At 41.2% G+C, this 25,890-nt stretch overlaps 1 protein-coding gene across 14 annotated transcripts in view; it reads right to left on the bottom strand.

The window, feature by feature from the left end:
* dclk2a (doublecortin-like kinase 2a) overlaps nt 1–24,661 on the bottom strand; it is a 61,198-nt gene extending 36,537 nt beyond the window's left edge. For all 14 annotated transcript variants that reach the window (XR_008361002.1, XR_008361003.1, XM_053502188.1 and 11 more), the window contains exons 1-2: nt 23,872–24,661; nt 13,353–13,693 (exon numbers count right to left, since the gene is read on the bottom strand). Coding sequence is in view for 12 of the 14 variants with exons in the window: in XM_053502188.1 (XP_053358163.1) it covers nt 13,353–13,693; nt 23,872–24,286 (756 nt within the window). In the remaining 2 variants the exon portion in view is untranslated. The remainder of the gene's footprint in view (nt 1–13,352; nt 13,694–23,871) is intronic.
* Nucleotides 24,662–25,890: the final 1,229 nt, after the last annotated feature.

Raw genomic sequence — 25,890 nt, 5'->3', positions numbered from 1 at the left:
TACCATAGCACACTACAGCACCTACCATAGCACATTTTTATAGGGTTCCAGTCCTGTCAGTCAAGAACAGGAATCTGACTCCGCACAATTATAGGCAATTAACAATAGACATCATCATGTTGTTCCAGAGCATCCCACAGTACATTACATCTTTTAATGATCGTGTTTTATTTAGGAGGTTGTAAGGCTTTAATTAAGGTTTATCTCATGTCCTCTGAACCGGATAAAGTACAGGCCTGCAGTCTCAGCGAGCCGACAGAACGTTGGCTCTAATAAAAGGTTACGACAGCTCCGTCTCATCCTGCTGATGATAATGAGAGGTAAGAGGAGCTGTCACACTCCCACCATCCTACAGCTGGAAGGAAAGAAAGGATGAGGTCATGCTGGGACTCTTGCTGGTAACAAGGACAAAACCGTATCTGAATTTCACCCAGGGAGGCATGAGCTGGGCTTTGTGATGCACGCTGGCTGCTTCCACGCAAGGCTTAAAAAGTCAATTAAGGCTTCCTGGGGGAGTCCAGGATAACGTTTAAATTCCAAAACGCACGACTTCGAACAAAGAGCAAATGATCCATGCGCTTGTTCTTTTATAGACTGCACTCTTGTCGAGAGTAAATTACTTACAAAGCATCTTGGAGTCACTGACCAATCCTAAAATCCTGACGCCTGAAGAAAAACCCAGCTGAGATCGAACAGAGCTTGTCATTAACTAGTTCAAGCATGTGTGATTAGTGATAATGCGTCGTTAGCCAGCGCCTCTGCTTTCTTTTTTCAGCCTGATAAATAAAGAGCTTTTTGGCGAGAATGGAAGCAAAATAAGCTAATTTATGTCACAGTTTCAAAAGGCATTAATAATAGAAGGTGTAGATGCAGCAAGAAAAAATGAGCATGTCATTGAGAAGACGTGGCTAAAAGCCTTGGGGATGGAGAGAGAAAGAGTTTACTGATGTGAAATTTCTTAAGGGAATAATATAAGGAGGTCCATTAAATAGCAAACCAACACCGGTCCTGAAGGAGCATGACGATGCAGTTTCGATGCAATTCAGCATACTTAATGAAAAGACAGATATGGAGAGGATCACACAAATACTTAGCTTAGAAGTTTGCGTCCACTCTGCAGTTTTATATGAGCCATCGCAGAATTGGGACGTAAACAAGTACATTTACGTTATTACCGTAAATAAAGTTTTGAAAGAACATAAAACAGGTACCATTACAACACTTAGAGATGCGTGACATGAGATACACGTGCGGTGTGCGGGAAGCCGTCCCGATCTCAGATCAGATTGTTCTAAACCTTAGTATAAACCTACGGGACCACGGATGGGGTCAGACGTTGTGCGAATGGATGTTAATCAGCATAAATGCTCCGAATAATGGTTTACACTGCGTGGTTTTGGGGTTGTATTTGCAATGTTGTGATTACTGTACGTCAACCATTCAACATTTACCTGTAATAAACAGTCATACACAGTATTTTACTGTTGACGTTGTCCCGATGATAGGCGTCATCTCAATGTTGTTATACGATGCTCATCTATCTTTTGGGTTCCTGCTGGACTGTATTGTTGGTTTAAGGGATTTTTAATTCTTTAAACCTATAAATAAATGTCATGACTTACACTTTGAAAGACAGCACTGAGATTAAGATTAGTGTTGATGTGTGGATCAAGGCAAGCTTGTCTTAAAGCTAATACTTTGCTATTCTTCAGTTCCTCAGAAACAAAATGAAGGAGATTTGACTTTGGCTTTCCCTCCATTGTAAAATGATGAACTGCAAAAAGATTTCTGGTTTCACTGTCCTATGCAGAGTCGCAGAGCTGGATGGATGGATGGATGGATAAATAGATGACTGGATGGATGGATGGATGGATGGATGGATAAATAGATGACTGGATGGATGGATGGATGGATGGATGGATGGATGGACCTGGTTTTGAGTATACAACGTGTTGTGTCTTCACCCTTCTGCCAACTGGCCAATGCATTACTGTACATTCATAATGCTCTCTATATTATAGTGGTTTTAATGTTTTTGTGCTTGTGCTATGCTGGCGCTTTTAATTTATGTACTGAGCAGGTTTTACATCCTCCTTCCAGCACCCCTCCCAGTTTATAACCAGGCTCAGGCCTGGCACTGTATGCATTGGCTGGGTTGCACTGTATGAAGTATAAAAGATGTAGGAGTAAGTGTCTTTCCTAAGGACCTAACAGTGGAGACATGGTGGTGGCAGGGATTGAACCCCAGACCCTCCAAACCGGAACCCAATGCATCAACTGCTTGTATGTTCCATTCTTTCGCCCAAATAAAATGTCTCTTATCCTAATTTATCTTCATGTCATTTGACTTTAAAGTGCAATTTCACACTGAAGGGCTCACTAACTCATTTCGCTCTACAGTATGCATAACATTAATAAAATTAATAAAGTTTCTGTCTTACAGCGTAATGGTTCCTGATATATCCTAGGTTTACTGTCATTACGATGTGAATGAGTTTGTGTGCATGGTGTCCTATACCAGATTCCAGGTGTATCAACTCCATCCTGAATCACGCCCAAGGTTACTGGGATAAGCCCCGGAGCCAACATCTTAACAAGAACTCTAATGAAGTCTGGGCCATTTTTTTCCTGGAGCTGAGAGTAAATACGTTACAACACAAATGCTTCCAACCCACAAAGTATACTCAGTAATTATTAAATAAATTTAGTTTAGTCTGGTGGAGAAGAAAGACATAAAAAAATATTATTTTTTATAATATGCAAGAGGTGAAAGAAAAAAGAAAGAAAAGACGAGTCTGTTCCTCGAGGGTGTGAACGTTTGATGCCGTTTCATTTTGCAGCCAGTGTTTGCCGGTGACTCATCATTCCCGGGGAGATTTAACTTAACACCTCTATTCTTTTTTTATCACTTTCTTGGACAAAAGCTTGAGCCAGTGCGGCTTTTATAATAGCGTATCGAATGCCCGAGATCACACAAAGCGTGGAGGTTTATAGAGGGAAAGGATCGTTACTTTCTCTTCATTTGCATGCTTCGGCAGAGTCTGCGGGGTCGTGGAAAAAAAGCAGAAGTGAAGACACCTGCGGAGACGGATGGAGAGCAGGACATCAGCTTTGATTTTACAGAGTGCTAAGTCATGCTGTCAGACCGCACTAACATCATCAGCCTGTCCAAAAATTATGGCACCTTGCAACGGCTGCACTGAGCATGGTGCATAAGCCACAGACTTAACTGTGATGATTATTAACACACATGTCATGTTAAATCGATTTAAGTAGCAGTCTTTGAACTTTTTAAAGATTCTTTATTACTGTATAATAATTCAGTTTGCCACTGGAGCAACCAAATGAGTTTTTTCCCATAAATATACTGTATATTCTTTTTTTCTTTTTAAACAGTATTAAGCCTTTATTATTTAATTGAATCATTTATTCATCTTTAGTAGGTAGTTTATCCTTTATCCAAGGGCATGGTGAATCCAGAACATATCTCAGGAACGTTGGCAATGAGTCCATGTTTATAAACTTCTTTTTTTTTGCTTGAATACATGAAACGCTTCTGAACTGTATGACAGAACAGCCAAAGTAGCCTGACACACATGTTTCTGGACATGTGCCAGGTCTGTGCCTGGCGGCGATGCCCGCTGTGGTGCCCAGACACTCAGACAAGACAAAGACGGAGCAAAGAGGTGTGGATTGTCTTTTCCCTCTCCTTTTAAACACCAGCGATTGGTTCACCGAGCACCAACAGGAACTGAATATAGTGCTATGAATTGATCATTAAATGGCTAAAATCATACAGAATATACAGAATGTGAATGAGATGGCTACAGTTATTACAAATAATAAGTAGCTCTTGTTGTTGTTTATTTTTCTACCACCCAACACAGTCTCAACGACTTAGTATCAAAATCAAGGCTTGCGGATTCAAAGGTACATGTTACATGTTGATTCAAATTCATATCTCACAGCCTTTGCCCTTCAGCCAGGCCGCCCTAATACTGTAATTCTAACTCCTACTGTAACCTTGTGCTTCCTTACACGAGGGCTGTACCGAAAATGATGCACAAGTGGGCAAAACTTTTTGTTAACTGACGTAGGTCATTCTTCTGTACAGAAGAAGAATAGTGACTCAATTATGCTTAATTAAGAAATATGACTAATTAGGAATTATGACTCATAGTCTCCATCCCAAGCCAGGAATGTGTACCTGAATAATCTTTGAAAATTCCCTTTGTCGAAGTTTGTACAGATGGATGAAGATGTTTAATGCGGGAGCGTGGAAACCAGCAATGAAGACCGTGGGAGATCATCAACAATTTTCAAAAAGCGATCTTCAAATAAGATTGGAGAGTTGGATTAAATGACAGTGTAAATGCATGGCTTGTAATGTGGACTGTCTACTGTATGTTAAGTAAAACCATAGCGGTAGAGAGGAAGAGTTACTCAACCAACATGTGCAATTTTTAACCGGTATCAGTTATTAAAAAGGTATTCCCACTTTTTAATTACTTTCGGTACAACCCTGGTGCATTTACATACTGTATAAAACCCTATTAGAGGGTTAAAGCGCTTTGTGTGGTACCAAAGTCACCTTAGAATTTTATAAAGTCACATATAACTGAAACCTAAAAATAAACACGCTTGGAACCCAGCTTGACCAGTCATATCAGCAGGCCTGATCTGTGTCTGATAACTTGGGTAAGTAATGCACAAGTGACTCAAAGTCAAAGTAGATTTTTGAACACACACACACACACACACACTCGCATACTTCTTATCTGTTAGATTGTAGCATATTTGAATACCAAGCTAAAGAAAATAAAATGTAAGTTGTATGTGTGTGGGATTATTACCATGGTCAACACAACTTTTTTGCTGTTGATGTTATCACCAGTAGCACACAAATGTAGAAAAGCACCATGGCTTTTATGATGCTAATGTGCTACAGGGGCTCGCTAAAGACGCCAGACTTCGAGTAGTTTCTAAGTAGTAAGGAATGTAAAAGATGACTAAATATCACCAGCACTGGAGTTTAGAATAACTGCGTAGGAATAATGATTTAGACTTTTACGTTATGTGAACACATGGTCTTACATTTACTCCCAGTCAGACACAAAAGATGCCTTGTGGGTCCAAACCCCCCCCTGTTATTGCCCTCTTCTAGTCTTCCTTCTGCTATATAATGTTTACGAGCTTCTGTCCCAAGTGTCCCGCTGCTCCTCCCCTAGAGACCATGCTCATGCCCTCTTCTAAAATCATTACAGACTCTATTAGCATGTCAACAGCAGCCATTAGCAGCTAATCACAAGAAGCCCAGCTGAGAGCAGGGGTAATGCACTATATAACTCAATTCTACGCAGACGATTCGGGTCAAAGATGTCTGTAAACACTGAGGGATAAAACGATACTTCATCTGTCATTTAACATTCCGTAATGAATCATGGTGTTGAAAATGCTGGAAATAAATGAAGTCTGGAGCTCTAATAGGAACATTATTGCCAATCTTGCTCATTCCTTGGAAGAAAAAAAATAACATATACTATATTAGTGTATATATAGTTCAGCCTTTATTCATCATATACATTAATGCACAGTGAAAGTCATTATTTTTTCAAATATCTCAGTTTTTTTTAGTTAGTAGGCTGTGGTCAGACAGGGTTAGGGGCTTTCCTCAAGACCTTTAGATCGGTAATCCAGAGCGTTAACACACTGCCACCACTGCTCCGAATGTTTTCTGACAGCTAATATGAGTTAGCCGAAGCGCTATAAAGTGCAAGTACCTATTTCTGCATGTATTTCTTTCAAAAAAGCAAAAATAAACAAAAAATGTCACTGTACTGTATCTGAAATGTCACTCACTCCATATTTATTGATTGATCTGTTAAAAAAAAAGCAATATCTCACTTGTTTATACTAAATGTCAGCACAAATGTGATTAGCACCGGGCGCTAGCATGATTGTGAATACAATATTACTTAAGTCAACAAATCAGGATTAGGAAGATCAAAAAAATAAATGTGTTACACATTACAATTAGTCTTGAAAAAAAAAAGTTAATGTAAATAATAACAATTATTATACACATAAACAGGGTTTGAAACTTTATTATACAATGGATGATATCAATCCTTTATGATACAAGGAAACTACAGTATATCATCTTACATATTGTATCATGTACCCTTGAAACGTCTTTTGGGACTCGTCCAGCTATCCCGTAAAAATCCCTTTTTTTCCAAAAGTATTTTGAAGCTGTGATAGTGCTGAAATAATGGGTTTGGAACCTTTGTGTTTGGGGACTTAATTTAAAGATGCAATATTATTATTAATACCTTTAGACTTCCCAGATCAGCACAAGGAGATCTAACCCTGCAGCACATTTCTTAAGCCAACAAGCGCGAGCTCTGAGATGCCAAACACAGCGATTAAAAACCATTTAGCTATATCAGTCTTTGGCTACGGCGCTAATCTGGACTGTTGCTGGACTGAGACTGTGTTGCATTAGCAAAGCCGCGTTAGTCTCAGCGCCTTCCACCTGCCAGCTGCAGTTGAATTCCGCCCGCGCAGACTTTAGATCTAATTACCACAGAGCTGGACCGAGTCTCGGCGGGGAGTCCAGCTGAGGTCTCCCCCAACCATCCCCCCTCCCCCTGACAAAACCTGGCCTCGGAGTGTCCAGGAGCAGATGGGAGCTTACTAGCTTTTGTCTTAGCACCCGAGCGTGCTAAAAACAGATTTTGCTAGTTGGTAGGCTGTTACACAGAGCACACATTAAACAGTTCAGGACAAATGAGTGAGGATTAGACAGAAAAAGTGCATCAGCGGTATCTATTTTATATTTATAAGCATGCATTTCCTGAACTTTGTGCCAGATCTGCAAAAGAGGAACAGTGCCTTTAGCTAGAAGAATCCGCAGAGCAGACCTCTCTTTGCACTGTGGGTGTTTTCGTGGCCTACTTTTAGGAGACGCCGCCTCAGAGCATGCACCCGCCAGTGAGGAAGCGTCTGCTATAATTCAGTGTGACAAGCAGAAATGCCTCAAAATCCATAATGATCCAACTGCAGCAATGCCTGACATTCCCAAGTCACCCAAAACGCCATGACCGATCCTGTCATCCACGCACACACACACAGAAAGTGATTACTTCCCAGTTCCAGCATGCCCTGAACTGGTCTGTTCTTGTTACACCGCAGAACTGTTCCACATCCATACCCTCTTAACACTTATTTCTGTTATTACTTGTATTATAGCAGTATCTTTCCTCACCGTCCTTAATCTCATCTCTGTCTTGAAGTTAATATGCAGAAGTCATGTTCCCAAGAAACTGGGACGCACACAGTGGACTATAGATATCCCCTCCGACTAAACTAACACCGTTTCGACAGTTATACTGTACATTAAAAAAAAGCACAGTTTTTTAGAGACACAGGATTTTAATCTGGCTTTGACTGGAGGCTTTGGACTGTCTTAAAAATAAACCAGTGATTTGCCTTGCAACTGAAATTAGGAGCAATGTAGTGTATAAAATCAATGTAATGTATAAAATTATATTAAAACACTTGTAAGCCTGTGGCCTTATTATCAGATCAGTTCACGGTCAACTGTTAGATGTAGAGTAGCAGGTGGAGACAGGGATTTGAAAAATGCAATCTCCGCCCAATCACTTCAAGCAAATGACTGGAATTCCATATAGTGAGTATGCAAGGCTAAAAACACATGTTTTTTAAATGAGAACAGGTGAACTGATTTAGAGGTGATCCAGTCGAAGCCTAGAACAAAAAAGTCTGAAAAAAAACAAAGGCCATTTCCTAATGGACAGAGAGGCGACCCCTCCTTCACTGAGACTGATAGACACATAGGCCACACCTTTACCACTGACATTTAGTGACACATAGGCCACGCCTCCTTTACTGGCACTGATAGGACACATAGGCCACGCCTTCTTCACTGAGACTGATGACACATAGGCCACACCTCCTTCACTGGCACTGATAAGACACATAGGCCACGCCTTCTTCACTGACACTGATAAGACATATAGGCCATGCCTCCTTCACTGACACATAGGCCACACCTCTTTCACAGAGACTAATAAGGCACATAGGCCACGCCTCTTTGATTGGCACTGATAAGACACATAGACCACATCTTCTTCACTGATACACATAGGCCACGACTCCTTCACTGACACATAGGCCACTCCTTCTTCATTGAGAGTGATAAGACACATAGGCCACACCTTTACCACTGACATTTAGTGACACATAGGCCACGCCTCCTTTACTGGCACTGATAGGACACATAGGCCACGCCTTCTTCACTGAGACTGATGACACATAGGCCACGCCTTCTTCACTGACACTGATAAGACATATAGGCCATGCCTCCTTCACTGACACTGATAAGACATACAGTATAGGCCATGCCTCCTTCACTGACACATAGGCCACGCCTCTTTGATTGGCACTGATAAGACACATAGACCACACCTTCTTCACTGATACACATAGGCCACGACTCCTTCACTGACACATAGGCCACTCCTTCTTCATTGAGAGTGATAAGACACATAGGCCACACCTTTACCACTGACATTTAGTGACACATAGGCCACGCCTCCTTTACTGGCACTGATAGGACACATAGGCCACGCCTTCTTCACTGAGACTGATGACACATAGGCCACACCTCCTTCACTGGCACTGATAAGACACATAGGCCACGCCTTCTTCACTGACACTGATAAGACATACAGTATAGGCCATGCCTCCTTCACTGACACATAGGCCACGCCTCTTTGATTGGCACTGATAAGACACATAGACCACACCTTCTTCACTGATACACATAGGCCACGACTCCTTCACTGACACATAGGCCACTCCTTCTTCATTGAGAGTGATAAGACACATAGGCCACACCTTTACCACTGACATTTAGTGACACATAGGCCACGCCTCCTTTACTGGCACTGATAGGACACATAGGCCACGCCTTCTTCACTGAGACTGATGACACATAGGCCACGCCTTCTTCACTGACACTGATAAGACATATAGGCCATGCCTTCTTCACTGACACATAGGCCACACCTCTTTCACAGAGACTAATAAGGCACATAGGCCATGCCTCTTTGATTGGCACTGATAAGACACATAGACCACACCTTCTTCACTGATACACATAGGCCACGACTCCTTCACTGACACATAGGCCACTCCTTCTTCATTGAGACTGATAAGACACATAGGCCACGACACATTCACTGGCACTGATATACACATAGGCCACGCCTCCTTCACTGACACAAAGGCCACACCTCCTTCACAGAGACTGATATGACACATAGGCCACGCCTCCTTCACTGACACTGATAGGCACGTAGGCCACACCTTCTTCACTGACACTGATATACACATAGGCCACGCCTCCTTCACTGACACATAGGCCACACATCTTTCACAGAGACTGATAAGACACATAGGCCACACCTCCTTTACTGCCACTAATAAGACACATAGGCCACACCTCCTTTACTGTCACTGATAGACACATGGGCCACACCTCTTTCACTGACACTGACGGACACATAGCTTCCTTCACTGTCACTGATAGACACATAGGCCACACCTCCTTCACTGACAGTCCCATAGGCCACGCCTCCTTCACTGACAATGACAGACACATAGTACATTGAATTAAGGTGATATTTAAGTAAAGATATTTAAGTCATTCTCACACTTTTATTACCCTAACTGCCCATTTTGTTTTTTCTAAGGGAGCATTTTTAAGCCTGTAAGTCATTAGTTGTTTGTCTCTCATGGTGGCTTTCCTGCTATGTGACTTCCTGTCTTTGAGATTTGCACAATCATCAGAGTTCTGCTCATAACTGCAGCGTAAGCTCTACAGTCATCACTTTATTAAAGCATCTCCTTTCATTCATTTATTTATTTTTTCGGCTTAAAAATAAATTCCTTGCTCCTTTTGTTACTACGGCCGGTAAACTGATGATTTTTTTATGTAACAAAAAAGGTGTTTTTTTTTCATGTTGAAACCTAAAGTGCATAGGAACAGTGGGTAATTCACTGGGAATCAAATAACAAACACATTTTCACCCAGAATGTCTCACAACTCAGCAAACTAAATAACAATCCCACAGCACAGACAGACAGAAAGATTGAAATGGAAATCAAAGCATCGCCGCGAGCGACAGCGTTCGCCTCGACACCTACTCAGTCTCAGTCGTTATCATATCACGCTCAAATCTTTTTTCCGGGTGATTTTTGCATAATCCCAGCAGACTGAGTCGGCGTGCTGAGGAAGCGCTCCTCGTGCCTGCCTGAAACTCTCAAACACTCCACACAATACTGCTGACATCATCAAACACACAGCATCATTTTCATTACTGAATCTCATACTGCTTAAAGCTCACATGAACACGGGCCAGCTCACTCAGCAGAAGATCAATCGAGGACTTAGAATGCTTCTTGAGTCACAGTTTTAGGCAAAATTATATATATATATATATATACAGTGGAATCTCGGATTATGAGTAACGTGGTTTACGAGTGTTCCGCAAGACGAGCAACAATTTTTAATAATTTTTGACTTAAAAAACGAGCATCGTCTTAGTTTACGAGCACCGAGTATCATGTTTCACGCATGCGCTTCTTGTTTTGACACCGAGCGTCACGTCATCACAAGTGAGCCAACGGTTAATTGCTAATATCTTGCTAATTTCCAAACGGTTTTTAAAACGGTTTATCCGTTAATGTGTGTATATGTGTGTGTGTGTGCACACATTTTACACACACACATCCTGCGTGCACAAACGGAAACACTTATCTGTCAGGATTTATTTTTACATTTTTTTAAGGTAAAGTACAGGTTAATTTGTTTTAATTTTACTTTATATTTTGGATTAATTATTTTTATGTATTTATTTTTTGGGGCTGTAGAACGAATAATTTAAGTTTCCATTATTTCCTATGGGAAAATTAAATTTGGTTTACGAGTGTTTTCGAATACGAGCCAGCTTCCAGAACGAATTATGCTCGTAATCCGAGGTTCCACAGTATATAAAAACTCTATTTCTTTATATAATCCCCTGCTACAGTTATACACCTATCCTAGCATTTCACAAGTGTTTGGATACCATCAAGGTAGAAAGTTTTCTCAGTATGCCAATTATCCTAATCTGCATGTCTTTGGACTTTGGAAGGAAACTGGAGTACCCAAAGGAAACCCACCAAGCACAGGGAGAACATGCAAACTCCATGCACACAAAAAGATTAATCAGAAGGTCGACGGTTTGAGCCCCAGCTCCACCAGGTTGCCATTATTGGGCCCTTGAGTAAGGCCCTTAACACTGTCTTGTACAGCAGTGCTGTATCATAGCTAACACTTTCCTTTGACCCAGCTTTGCTGAGATATGCAGAAAAAGAATTATACTGTGCAGTAATGTATATGTTACAAATAAAGGCTTAAATTAACTTCTTAAAGAATCGAAGAATAAAAAAATAATAAAATAACAGATATTAAACACAGCTTTTGAGTCTCGAGTTCTTGAGTCATTTCATCTGTCTCTATATTATAAATCCTTTTCACTGCAGGATGCTGCAGTGCAGCTCTTTTTCGTCTCTTTTACTCTTAATAAGGACACCGAGACACATTCCCTAAAATATTTACAGGACGGATCCACAAAATAGGATGTTCCCCGGAGACACATATTGCTAAATTTTCATCCCCACACTTCCTGGCCGTTTGAATAGATATTTAATAGACCATAAGTTATCATTTCTAAAACATATGACTGATTTCTTATGCATGACTAGACTCCTATTTACACATGTCCCATGTGGAGCGTACGTCCATCTGAGCCGCGAACGGAACAGGGAGCAGGTGGCGATTAACAGCTGCTGATGTGTAAGGCTGAATGAACTAAATGTAAATATTCCTATAACATGCCTCTTAACTTGACACTCCCTCGTGGTTAATGTCATGCAAGGCAGAGTTTTACATGTGGTAGAGAAAAGTCGTGCCTTCTGCACGGTCTGGAAAAGGATGTTGTTGTGATAAACATCGTGACACGATATTATTATGATACCCAGGTGCCGATTTGATTTGTATTGCGATTCTGTTAGTTGCATGATTTTATAATCCTGATTCAATAATATTTTTGTTAGATTTTATTACAGTTATATAAACAAATTAGCCAACAAATTGCTCCTATGACACAGAATGCTGTGCGGCATCAGTAGTTTAGATCATACTTCAGGTAGGATTATAGAGGAACAGGAACATTTTACCACCACCACAATGCAAACCTCTTAAATAAATAAAATTAAAAAAAATCATGATACATCACTTTTTCCCCTATCTCTATTATTATTATTATTATTATTATTATTATTATTATTGTAGTAACTATAGATGCCCCAGTTTGGCATATAAAATGCACTAGAAGAAAATTACTGTATTTCCTACCAAATTTAGGAAACATTTATTTCGAAAACCCAAAGAAAGATATGAATAAAAATTGGAATTTAAATAAACAGCATTTAAACAAGTAATATCGTGGTCACGAACACCCAGCTAGCTTAAAAAACAATTTATTTTCCATGAATATGCATAAATATAAAGACTCAGAAATCTGAATCCATACTATTCAACTTTGAATTGTGCATTTGGTCCGGACAGCCTTTATGTCTAGTTCTGGTTAGGCAAACTGTATGTTTGGTTTCTGTTCCTGTTCTGGGTCTCAGTTAAATTTTGGAATGCATTTTTGCCTGGAACAAAGGTTGTAGAATTCGGCTCTGATTACTTACAGGTACATTGAACTCGCTTTCATATACAAAAAGATTTACAACAACCAAAACCTGTGCACATAATGTAGGTGCAATTTTATGTATCTATGTGCATTTTATATGCATTTTAATTTAGATTTTTGGGAAGAACCCAAACAATCCCTTTAACTCTCAACACATTTAAAATATTCCATTAAATCATTCTCTATGTAGCCTATCCTGTACAGGGTCACAGGAGGCCTGGAGTCTATCCCAGGAGTCTCAGGGCACGAGTCAGTGTACTATACACCCTGGACGCAGTGCAAGGCACAATTACGCACACACTATGGGCAATTTTGGGAAAGTCAATTATCCTACTCTGCAGGATGTCTTTGGACTGTGGGAGGAAACTGAAGTATCTGGAGGAAACCCACCAAGCATGGGCAGAACAGCAGGAACTCTCCCTCAACCCTGGAGGTGCGCGGCCACCGCGTTAACTTCTACGCCACTACACTATAATCATTCAACCATTTCATTTTACATAACAGCCTAATAGATCCCCTTACCTGCTTCCCCTCCAGGGTGTAGAGTCTCTTCACCACTCCAGAGTCCAGCTTGATGGCATCGCTGATGTCTGTGAGGACTTGCTCGAACGAGTGTGCCGTCTTCTTGTTCAGGAGGATGCGCACAGCCTTGCGAGGCTTCACTCCGCTCCGGATCACCGTCACCAGTTTGGGCCGGATGAAGTCCTTGTTTTCTCGCTCCCTCAGCTCGTTTTTTAGTATGGGTAAAGACGAGAGCGAGCGAGATGTTACTGCTCTAACATTCACTGACCAGTTGGGGTTCACGTTCTTGGTGTAGTCCACTCTGCGGAAGGGTTCGTTGGAGGCGCAGACGTAGCTCTCACCTGTCGGGGGGAAGAGGAGAGCTAGAGTTATGTCTGGGTGTATTGATTTATTCTTATCCTAATTGGTCAGATGGTGAATAGTTCCCTAAAACAGCATATATGAAAGGAAATCTGGAAATCACATTTCTACGTGTTAATGCACTCATTTTAACATACTGTACATTTTTGATATCGTGACATTTCTGAATTGAAACTGATGTTACTCAGGCGTTAAAGTGCTACATTGTTAACCTTGAAACAACTCTCTATAATCACACGCGGTGTCATGATATAAACACAAACACACATTTTACAGCCGAATGCATTAAACATGATGCTGATCACTTCATCTGGCACAATTAAAGGCAACAAAAGTGAGCCATTGATCCCAGACCAGTCTAAGTTCTTTCTCATTAATTAGGTACCCCAGGAAGACTTGCGCCGTGGATGAAAGAGTCTTTTATAGCCTGCCACAATCTCTGGAATGCACTGAACAGTCCCAAAGCCGTAATCGACATTTTAACAGCACTTTTATCTCACAAACACACGCTTTCTGCTTATCGGAAGTGCCGTCAGAAAGATGAATTTCTTCATGCATAATTTTGGTAGGCTTTCATAACAGCGAGTCCCATAAACAGTTTGGATGTCCGGGTGGAATGCAGAGCACGCCGAGGCCACTTCTTTCTTCTGTGTTCTCTCGTCTACTTGCTAACTCTTGCGGTGTTGGCTGACGTCCTGAGTACATTCCCGGGTAACTGTGCTAAATCGAGCCTTCCCTTTCCCTAAGATCTACTCGAATCCACACTCTGATGGTAAATGAAAACCACAAGAAGGGATGACTAAATCGGTGAATGAATGAATGAGCATTTTGTTCTCTGGGAAAAAAAAAGGGAAAAAGAAAAAGCTGTTCTGGATAACCAAGACAAGCAGAAATATGCAATGAGTGTTTCAACTGGTGCATGCTGCAAGAAGGTCTGAAAAGCTAACGTTTGAAGAAGCTGATAAACGTTTACTCTGTGTGTGTATGTGAGTATGTGTGAAAGTAGGCACAGCTTGGCACTACGGCATGTGCAGCTGTTCGAAAAATGGACCTTTGTCATGCAGAGACTAACAGCATTTTGTAGCATGATACGAGGAGAAACAACCACCAAAGACAATTAAAAGCACATTTCAGTCCGGTTCTGATTAAACACATGCATTTACCAGTGCTGTGCTCTCCACATGATGCTCGGTGGTGCATTTCGAAAAAAGTGAAACAACCAAACACTTGCTGCATACAGCGATAAGTGATAATGCTATGAGAACACTGTTGCTAGGTAACTGGGAAAATATGGACATTGAGCTAGTTAATAATAAGCTAGCTTTCACCTCGACGTTAAGTATTTAGTTGCTTGCACTGACGTACCGTAAAAGTTACAAAGGTTGATGTTAAGGTGATGGATGTATAGATAAGCATGTATTCTTTCAGGTGGCATGTTGAGGGTTTGATTCAACTTGTGCTTGGTGGGTTTCCTCCAATCACTCTGGTTTCCTCCCACATGCGGATTAGGTTAACTGGCGTTCCCAAATTGCCCGTAGTGTGTGCCCTGTGATGGATTGGCATCCGGTCCAGAGTGTACTCCGCCTTGTGGCCAAAGTCTCCTGGGATAGGCTCCAGGTCAAAACATGTGTTTGTTACAATAAAACATTAATTGTATCCCATTTGTTAAGGTTTTCTGATATTTTTGTTGACTTTTGCAGGGTTCCCCCTCTCTCTTTGCTCCTTTGAGTTCTTTATTCCTTATGTTACTTCCTATGGTTCTCTGGATGTCTATAAAACTTCCACCTCTGTGTTTCCCTGGCTTTGTATACTGCATACGAAAGGTTCCCTAACCTTGATGTAGTAGAGAATTCACGTAACTTGGCTTAGGACTTGTGAGCAGCCTTTGCAGGAAGTCTCACTCATCGTCTATACCGTTTTATCCTGTATTAAGGGTCGTGGGGGGCCTGGAGCCTATCCCAGGATGCTTAGGGTGCGAGGCGAGGTACATCCTGGACAGGGTGCCAATCCATCACAGGGCAAACAAATACACTCACTCACACACTCCGGGCAATTTGGGAACGCCAATTAGCCTAATCTGCAGGTCTTTGGACTGTGGGAGGAAACCGGATTTCAGAAAACATGGTCTTTTTCTGTTCCATGTATTTATAAAGTACAGGTTACACCGACTGTGGTCCCAATGATTCCTGTAACCATTCTATAAATCCAAAACCATATCCCTCGCACTATTTAGTGCTCTTATTAAGATATTTTGCCTTTTATATAATCAAGTATAGTACAGTAAAATCACAGTTGTGATATCCAAGAATGTAGTCTAGGTGATCCAGAACACACTTAACATTATATTAAATAGTGCATAGAAACTCAGGCGTGATGTTTGACATTTTCCATATTTTTGCAAGATTTAGTGTATAGAGATGAGATTGTATATGAAAGCAATTATATTTTGGCAAGTGAATTTTTGGGAAGTGCACATTCCATATGGGACCACTGACAGCAGCAGAAGGTGAGTCCCAAAAATAGAGACTTCGAACTGAAAAACAGTATTAGAATAAATCAGGGAGGTCTGGAGAATGCGAGGATTCACTCGGTAGGACAAAAATTAGCAGTGTGTCACGATCAGACCTCAGCATCATATCAGGCAGCAATCATGAGTGTGTATCTGTATTAAAGTTTCTGGGCAATGTCCTTGAATCCTATGAAGAAAATGCTGACCCTGCAGCAGTACTGTAGTTTGGATGCGTTTCAGCAACTGAGTGAAGTGTTGGCTGGATTGGGTTTATGAATCACAGCACAGGGAATGACAGAGAGGTTTAGGACTATACAGTAACTGATATCAGGGGATGTATTGATGGACAGGATGGAGAGGATGATAATGAAAATCACACACCTTGGTAGGTTACATAAGAGGATGGAACATATCGGTCTGGATGGTGCTTAAGTTGTACAGCGTGGATATGAAAATTATTGATTGCAAGTTTATGTTACTCTCCAGATTCCATTCATGGCTTCACCAAAAGTAATGCTAACAAATGACTCAGAGTTTACAGTAACCAGTTGGGGGGAGGGGAGGGGGCGGGGGTGTTTGGGGTTTATTTAGTTAAGATGTAGAAACATTTTTCCCCCAAATGGCCTGGTGATGCACAGTTCATATATCAAGTCGTTCCAGTGAACTAACAAGATTGCACAAGAGCATTCCGGTCGTGCCGGTCTTCAGTGCAATAGCACAATGACACTAGCACATGCTAGATTAAGTTCGAATTTTAGCAATAGTTCCTTACACTAAAACTAGTAGAAAGACATTAAATAACAAAATATTTGACTATATTGAGTGTGAAACATTAGAGGATAATAATGTGTTATTGAGCGATACACCTTTTTGAGTAAATGACTGATGTGAGATGTGGTGAAGAAGGCGAGACTTCAAAGCGTCTTTTGAAATCAGAGTTTAAAACTGAGCTGAGCCATTGTCAGTCATTTCAGATTTTTGTGTCGTTTCTTTCATCTGCCTTGGGAAAAAAAGCTAAAAGATTGATCATTTTGTAAAAAAAAAAAAAAAAATTAAATGTAAAGAAATAACATAAAGGTTGGTAATGTTATAGAAACTTATTTTATGATTGCAAAATGAGATCTCCACTTTGGCAGTTTTGATAGAAAGCATGCTTTAAAAAAAAAAAAAAATTTAAAAAGAAGCAAAGGTATTATGAACTGTTAAACAATATTGTGTGCATGTTTTCTGCACAAGAAAAAAAATCATCATGCATTAGTGTTTGTGGCAATGTAAATATGCTTATGCTGTAACTTATTACCAATCATACTGTAAGTTGGTTAAGTTTTAATTTAAACAATATATAGAAAAAAACATGCTTACAAGGCCCATAAAGTTATAAATTATAACAAAATCAGCGCTAGATTTATACAGCTATATATTTAATTAAAAATGCTTATGTATAGACAACCTTGTGTGCATAAGTAAAATAATTATAAAAAATATACGAAAGAAAAATGGTGTTTATCTTCATATATTTTGCAGTCAAACCGTTTGTTCAAAAAGGCTTTAAGAACAGTTTAAGGTTCGAACCTTTCTTAAATAGGATCTCATTGGAAAATCTCACTGAACCTGAAACCTTTGTCTCACAAATCAGTAACAAAATAAAAAATTGTATCCAAATGTTACAGGTTTAAACAACCCAAGCCGAGTTAGTCCATTGTTGGATAACATTTTACAAATCTTGTTAACATAATACAAAATATCCTGCATTTTCCTGCATATTCACAGGTTCAACCTTTAAACTATAAATACACTTTAAAAGCTTTGCATGTCTACTGATAATAAAAAAAAGTCCTAAATTCATTTCCACATAACAAGAGAACAGACTCCCAAGACACCAGGCTTTATTAAGCTGATGAATTAACAAAAGGCTAAATTAGCCGCTCTGCTCCAGATGGGGTCACGATAACTGATGAAAAGAGTGACACAAATGAGCAGTTTAACACCTAATGAAAAGGCGGGAACTGGTTACCGTCCCACCAGGGATTGTGGGATACAAAGGCGGCCTTGGCACGGGACTCAGGTGTGAAATTCCCACAGCGATCAGCGACCTTGCACCCCGGACACTGAGCTAGTGTTCTTCTGGTGTCCAGATGAGACTTCACATTTCCTCAGCTGGTACTCTGTCTGTCGTTATAATATATGACATATGAGCTCTCTCTCTCACTGTTAATGATAATTACAGTCACAATGCTGTTAGAGAAAACTACTCACTACTGACAACATAGTATAAATAATAATAATAATAATAATAATAATAAAGAAAAAACACACATCATCGTATTATATAATTAATAAATTATATAAAATAAGCAGTAGTGTTATCTATAATAAACTGGAGAGAATTGGATTAGCTGACAAGTCTATTAAGTCACAAAATTAGCTAATCAGATAATCAGTAGGGGTGTTACAGTACGCATATTTGTCCCATATCGTAGTGCTGGGAGATTTTCTCCACTAATTCGAATGAACAGAAAGCAAGTCATTAAGAACTGGTCGAGAGATTCAAAATATTTATAATATAAAGTGTGGGGTCATGACCAAAAGGACAAGATCATAGACAATCTGAAATTGGTTTTCTCAGGAGGGTAGCTGGCTTTTTTCTTAAAGATAGGATGAGAAGCTCAGTCGGCCATGAGAAACTCAAAGTAGAACTGCCGCTCCTTTGTGGGGAAAGAAGTCAGTTGAGGTGGTTCGGATATCCGTTAAGGATGCCACCAGGGCCATTTCCTAGAAAGGTGCTCTTGGCATGTCCAGCTGGGAGGAGGACACAGAGCAGACCGAGGACTAGGTGGACAGATTAGATCTCCACACTGGCCTCGGGGTCCCCCAGATCCAACCAGAGTTGTTTGAGGTAGCTGGGAAAAGGAGAAGTTTGAAGTTCCCTGCTGGAACTGCTACCACCACGACCTAATGACGAATAAACGATTGAAGATGGATAGATGGATGGATAAATGGATGGATGAATGGATGGATGAATGGATGTATGGATTCAGCATTTCATTGTAAGCACTATTGTGTAATATCTGACTTCAGCATATTTGACAGATGAACTGGGAAACTGGATGTTCAGGTTTGTTATCAACATGCTAAGCAGCTAACTTGGGCAAGGTAGATTTTCGTTCTCAAACTGTACAGTCATTGTTTTAGATTTAACAAATGGATATGTCTATGTGTTCTTTAACCTAAAGCTAATACTTGCATAACTTATTTGAAGGTCAGACGCTTTACTTTGTTTATGCCATAATTATGGAAAAACTTTGATTTGGGAATTAAATCATGAGTTAACTTCAGTTGCGTTGGTATTTTCATGTCATGAAAGACATTACCTGTTTACTCTGTTGAGAAAGTAGGGTTCACTGAGTGCAAAAAAATATTAAGAGAAAATATTCCTTATTTAAAAGAACCATTGTGTGTACTGTTTGCTATAAATAGTGTTGTTACTCTTCTTCACATCTAAATACCTAGACATTTTTTTTGGTTCTGGTTAAAAAAAGAAATATATTTGGTTTTTGCGTGTCCTTATATATTCAGAAAACTATGGCCAGTTTGCTGCTGTTAAACGTTTATGCAGGGTCAAAAACATAAGTTGGCTTTGATTACAGTTCGTGACATCATTTAGATAAGCTTATGTCACAACATTTAATTCTGTCCAGAGTCACATATGTTTCTTGTACTGATGATGGAGTCGGACCGCTACGTAAAGTTTTCTCCAGCACAGCAAAGATTTTCAGTTGGGTTAAGGTTTGAACTCTGGGGTGGCCAATCCATGGGTGAAAATGACGTCTCATGCCAGTACCAGTCTTCCACAATTTGAACCTGATAAATCCTGGCTTCATCATCTTGGAACACAGGTGAGACAACAAGCAACCCCAGATCATAACACTGCCTCCGGAGGCTTATAAACCACGTCTCCTCTTACCCTGATGCAACCCTGAATAAAATCAGAAGCCAGGACACACACACACATTTTCAGATGCTATACTTTGGGTCAGTGGTTTTAGCTTGGGAGTAATCTCATCCCTTCTGCATAACTCACAGCACATTTACACACATTTGCCCCACTTTCTAGCAAATGGACTCGCGATCAGTAACATCACAGCGCTCATGGAGTCAATTTATGGAACTAACCCCCGGAGACGGGAATCGAACTCGACGTGCCATATGGATTTCATGATCCTGAAACGTTCTACTATAACAGCGCGAATGTTAAAAACTCACCAGCACTTACGGCTGCTCCCTGGACACAAATCAATTATATCGACTCAGTTGTACATTATTAGAGTCAATATGAGTCAAGCACTCTGTGTTCTAGTGCCATTTTAGAGGATTTCTGCCTGCTGCGTCAGCCACAAAGTCAACAAGTGAACTTTTTAAAAAGAAAATATTCTCTGTAAACACAGTGCTGTGCGAAAGTCTACACTACAAGTAGTCCGCACTACAACTTGGCACAGGTTTTACGCCGGATGCCGGCATTCCACATGGCAGGCGAAACACCTACCACTGAGCCACCAGTGCCCACTGGGGATGTTGAATTCTGAGTGATTGGAACAGACGAGAGGGGAAATGAGGTTGCTGCTGAAGTTGTTAAATGTCACAGTACAACATTTGTTCTCATTTCTTTAATTTAATCTACATAATTTAATCTCATGTGACGGCACTGGTGGCTAAGTGGTAGGTGTTTCGCCTGCCATGCGGAAGGCCCGGGTTCGATTCCCAGCCAGTACCCAAACCCCAGCCACTGGATGCAGTGGCGGTCCTAGGCCCGGATAAAATGGGAGGGTTGCGTCAGGAAGGGCATCCGGCGTAAAACCTGTACCAAGTTGTAATGCGGACTGGGTATTCCGCTGTGGCAACCCCTTGTCAGGAGCAGCTGAAGAACCAACAACAATTTAATATCATGTAATACGAGATGTGGTAACATGAAATGAGACTTTTTCACAAGACTTTTGCAGGGCAGTACCGTATGCATTCAATAAATGAATTGAAAATTATTTCACTTCCACCCCTTGCTTTCTTTACTCCCTTGCTGTGTATTGCATGCAGTCATCTGTATTCCAGTTTGGTAAGATGCCATTACTTTTGGTAAAGCACTTTTAGAGCCTTTATGATGACATATTTCCCCGGGGAAGAAAAAGAAAACATACCGTAGGTTTTCCTTAAGTTAGGATATTACAGTTTTTTTTTCTAGTGGCCATGGATTTTGATGGAGTATGGCTACAATAATAATAATTAGAATAAACTGAAATTATGTTGGGAAGTTTTCTCACCTGATATAAACTATTGGCTATTATCTAGTGAGGTGTTAGCATAACCATCATAACAGGCAGCTAAGACCTGGCATCATACAGTCACCAACCTACAGGGCGGGAGTGTGCTGTGGTGTCTGGCACCAGGACATTGGCAGGGGATACGTTTGGAGCTGTGGGTTGCAGGCTGAGGCCTCCATGGAGCGGCCATGTTTGTCCAGGGCATACCAGGCGCTTAAAAAAATTTTTTTTTTACTATTTTTAGCGAGTTGTGCTGCACCACATTGGCTTTTCTGGGGAATCAGACTGGACAGACCGGCCTTATATAATAAGGAATAAATAAGCCTTGGTTGTCCATAATTATATCACCAGTTTACTGGTATATAAATGCTAATGTTGCCAGTGTTAATGGTATGTCATGTTATTGTTTAAGCTAATCCGAGTTTATTTCACAGCACAGAAAAATTCTTTTCTTTACATATCATGATACAGCGCCCCTGGAGCAGATACAGGTAAGGGATTCGATTTGCTCAACAGTAACACAATGGCAGCTTGACAGTGCTGGGGCTTGAACCCCTGACCTTCTGATTTTAACCCAAAGCTTTAATCATTTAAGATTTGAAAATCAGCTTCTTTCCATCAAAAACAGTTTTCTTTAATAGTTAAGTAACTCAGAAAATGTGATGGAGAGGATGAGGCTGTAATCGACCTGCCCCGGCTGCCGGATCAGCCGTCACTCCTACTGACCTTCATGCATTTTACATAGGAGCTCTGTATTCTGACTTTGTAGCATGCTGATCTGAGTTCCTACTACAAAATAGTCCCAAACAGTCCATAAAAATAATCTGGGAATGATTAACAGTTACATAACTGTTTTGAACTCTCTCACATTTATCGACCCTGTACAAGCACCACCCACTTTCCCCAGCTTTCGGCCTTAGTTCTGTCATCTAGACTCATTCCTCTCTCTCTCTCTCTCTCTCTCTCTCTCCGTGTCTCTCTTGAAAGACATGTTGGCACAGCACAATTACTTTCTGTGAACTGATGTGAAATAAAATGCGTCAGTGAAAGTTCCACTAACATAATTATACAGTTCACGTCAGCTAACTATATTTATTAGGGATGAACTGTTTAAGGTTTTGCCATCTGTCATGTGCAGTACGAGTGTTTTATAATGAATAGTGGCAAAATAATTATACTGTATGTTATCAAGCAGTCTTTAATGAGGCATTAGAGCCTCATGAAGCATGATTAAATGCTTACAACGAATCATTACCACTCACTCACTCACTCATCGCCTATCCGCTTTATCCTGTATACAGGGTCGATGAGGGGCGTCCAGGGGGGCTCGACAGCTGGAGCCTTTTTCAGGAGATTTAGGGCATGATTCAGGGTACCATTCAAATCCATTGCAGGGTACCCACACATACACACAGTTCGGAAACGCCAGTTAGCCTAACTTGCATGTCTTTGGGCTGTGGAAGGAAACCAGAGTACCCAGAGGAAACTCGCCAAGCACGGAGAACATGCAAACTCCAGGCACATAGACCTGAGTTGGGAAGTAAACCTTGACCCTGCAGGTGCAACTCGACAGTGCTAACCACTAACCCACCGTCCTGCCGAAACATAAGTGCAGTTATAAAGATTTATGAAAAGCACTTGAGGTTTCTAGTCAGGTTGTGTCAGAAACGGCATCCGGCGTAAAACCTGTGTGTAAAAAGTAGTTCGGTCCACTGTTTGGTCCAACCCCTCGACGGGAGCAGCCAAATGAGCAACAGACTAGAATAGGAAAATATGCAGCTTAATAGAACCTCATAATGCTCATGCCAAAGAGAAGACATGAAGATGTCTGAATAGAGGGTTATAAAGTGTGAGTTCCATTAATTCGGTACTGGAACTTCCATCTAAGGTCTAATTATTGTGCATTTGTGTGATTTAGTATGAATGCATGCACACACACTCACCCTCTACAAGTTCATCCAGAGTAGTTCAAGAACATGCTCATTCGCACACTACGAGCAATCTGGGGACGGCAATTAGACAAATCTGCATGTTGGAGGAAACCAAGCAAGCTCAGGAATAACCTCTAAGCCATGGTTGGATCATTAATGATTTACAAGAATCATAAGTGCAGTTACGAAGATTTATGAAGAGCACTTGAGATTTCTCGAAAAGGAAAAAGATGCAGCTTTAACTTTAGAGTGCTGATGCAAAAGAGAGAAAAAAAAAAGACCTAAAGATGTCTAAATAGAGAGTAAGAATGTGTGTGTGTGTGTGTGTGTGTGTGTGTGTCTGATAATTGTGCATTTGTGTGATCTGGTATGAATGCATGTACACACACACACACACACACACTTACCCTCTACAAGTTCGTCCAGACTGGTGACCTTCCTCGCGCCGTCTATAGTATAAATGCAGCGCACCCCCTGCGGCAGGCTCGCGCCGTCCCACAGCGAGCGCGTGAGCTCCGCGAGCAGCGCGTCCAGCGAGCGGAAGCGGTCACCGGACACGGCGTACGCCAGGCCCTCGAAGTGGCGGTCGCCGTTGCGGTAGAAGCGCACTTTCCGCGCCTTCTTCTCGGCGGCGAGCGAGCGCAGCGTGCGCGCGCGGTAGAAGCTGCAGTGCGCGCTGTGCGCGGGGCTCGCCACCGAGCCGTAGCCGTTGCCGTTGCCGCGGGACGCGCAGCGCGAGCTGGCCGCGCTCCCGCGACCTGACCGCGGCGCCTTCTCCCGCTCCTCGAAGTGCTCCCACTCGATGCTCCTGCTCGATGACATGACGCAGGGACGGATGAGGACGAGTGTGTGTGTGTGTGTGTGTGTGTGTCGACCGGGTGGTCTACGCGTCGCCGGTGCGTAACGATGGAATGAACGTTATAGACTCTTCAGCTCATCAATTCAAAAAGACGGTTTGTTTTTCTGATGACTTCTTTGAACTTGGTTACAACTTAGACATCCAAAATACAATGTATCTAAAAAAAAAAAAAAAAATCCAACGTCAAACAACTCAAAGATTCCCAAGTCAACTCCTAGGACTGGCACCAAATTCCCCCCAAATAGTCTTTAAGATATCAGGAAGATGATGAGAATCCTTCTGGGAAGCATCCATACAGTCGGGAAGCGTTTGATCAGGAATTTAAAACCTCCACATCAAAAGTCCGTTTATTCCAACCCCAACTCTCTCCCTCTCTCTCTCTCTCTCTCTCTCTGGCGTGCACACACACACACACACACACACACACCACGTACCCAACACGAAACACAATACTGTACACCCAGCACGCCCTCTCTGAGTCTGGCCTCCCAGGATTGGCCAGAGCAGCGATGAGTCGTGACGAGTCAAATACCTGAGTCGACTCTTTCGCATCAACTGATTCACAACCGTTTTGATTTTGATTCAGTGAATCACAGAGAAGCAAAAGTAAATTCTTTAAGGGGCAAAGCTAATTCAGTGGGTTAAGGTACTTTGTTAGTGATCGGAAGGTTGATGGTTCAAGCCCCGGCTACAACAGGTTGCCATTGTTGGGCCCTTGTGACTATCTGCTCCAGGGGTGCGGTGGACACACTTTCCAGTAGTTGTGCTCTATCATGGCTGACCCTGTGATCTGACCCCGGCAATTTGGCCGATGCCCTTATCCAGAGTGACTTACATTTATCTCATTATATATCTAAGCAGTTGAGGGTTAAGGACCTTGCTCAAGGGCCCAACAGGGGCAACTTGATGGTGCTGGGGTTGGGGTTTCGCTATACTGGCATTTAAAAAGAAGGAATTTCACTGTGCAATAATAGTATATGTGACAAATAAAGGCTTAACTTAAATTCTTTTTAAAATTCTTAGCATGTCTAATTTTCTTATTCTTATTCTCTTATTAGTCACAGCCATGATATGGCACTCTTTGACCAGAAATAAGTACCCCTTAAAATACTCCTTTAAACTCACAGCATGTTTTGTTTTGCCTTTTTTTTTTAAATATTAATAATAAACACATATACTGTAGGGCTCAGGATTGTGCAGTATACAGTAGCATGACATGAACTGAACTGAATTAAGGTCATGGGCAGCGCAGTGGACTGCTGATGCTGATCGCTTTAACCCTCAGCACCATCAAGTTGTCACTGTTGGGCCCCTGAGCAAGGCCCTTAACCCTCAACTGCTCAGATGTGTAATGTCATAAAAATGTATGTCGCGCTAGATAAGGGCATCTGCTTAATGCTGTAAGCATAAATTTATTTTATTTCATTTTAACCAACTGTAAAAGAAAAAGCGCTAATTTTGAAAGTTCAATATTTTTTCAAGTTTTTTCCATATTCAGGTAGTAGTAAAATTTACACATTATTTTATTTTATTTTTTTTGTCACTGGCCTATGCTGTGTTGCTACTT

The sequence above is a fragment of the Clarias gariepinus genome, chromosome 8 (assembly GCF_024256425.1).
Source record: "Clarias gariepinus isolate MV-2021 ecotype Netherlands chromosome 8, CGAR_prim_01v2, whole genome shotgun sequence".
Taxonomy (NCBI): Eukaryota; Metazoa; Chordata; class Actinopteri; order Siluriformes; family Clariidae; genus Clarias; species Clarias gariepinus.
Note: the sequence above shows the minus strand (reverse complement) of the source record. Positions and strands in the feature narration are given on the sequence as shown.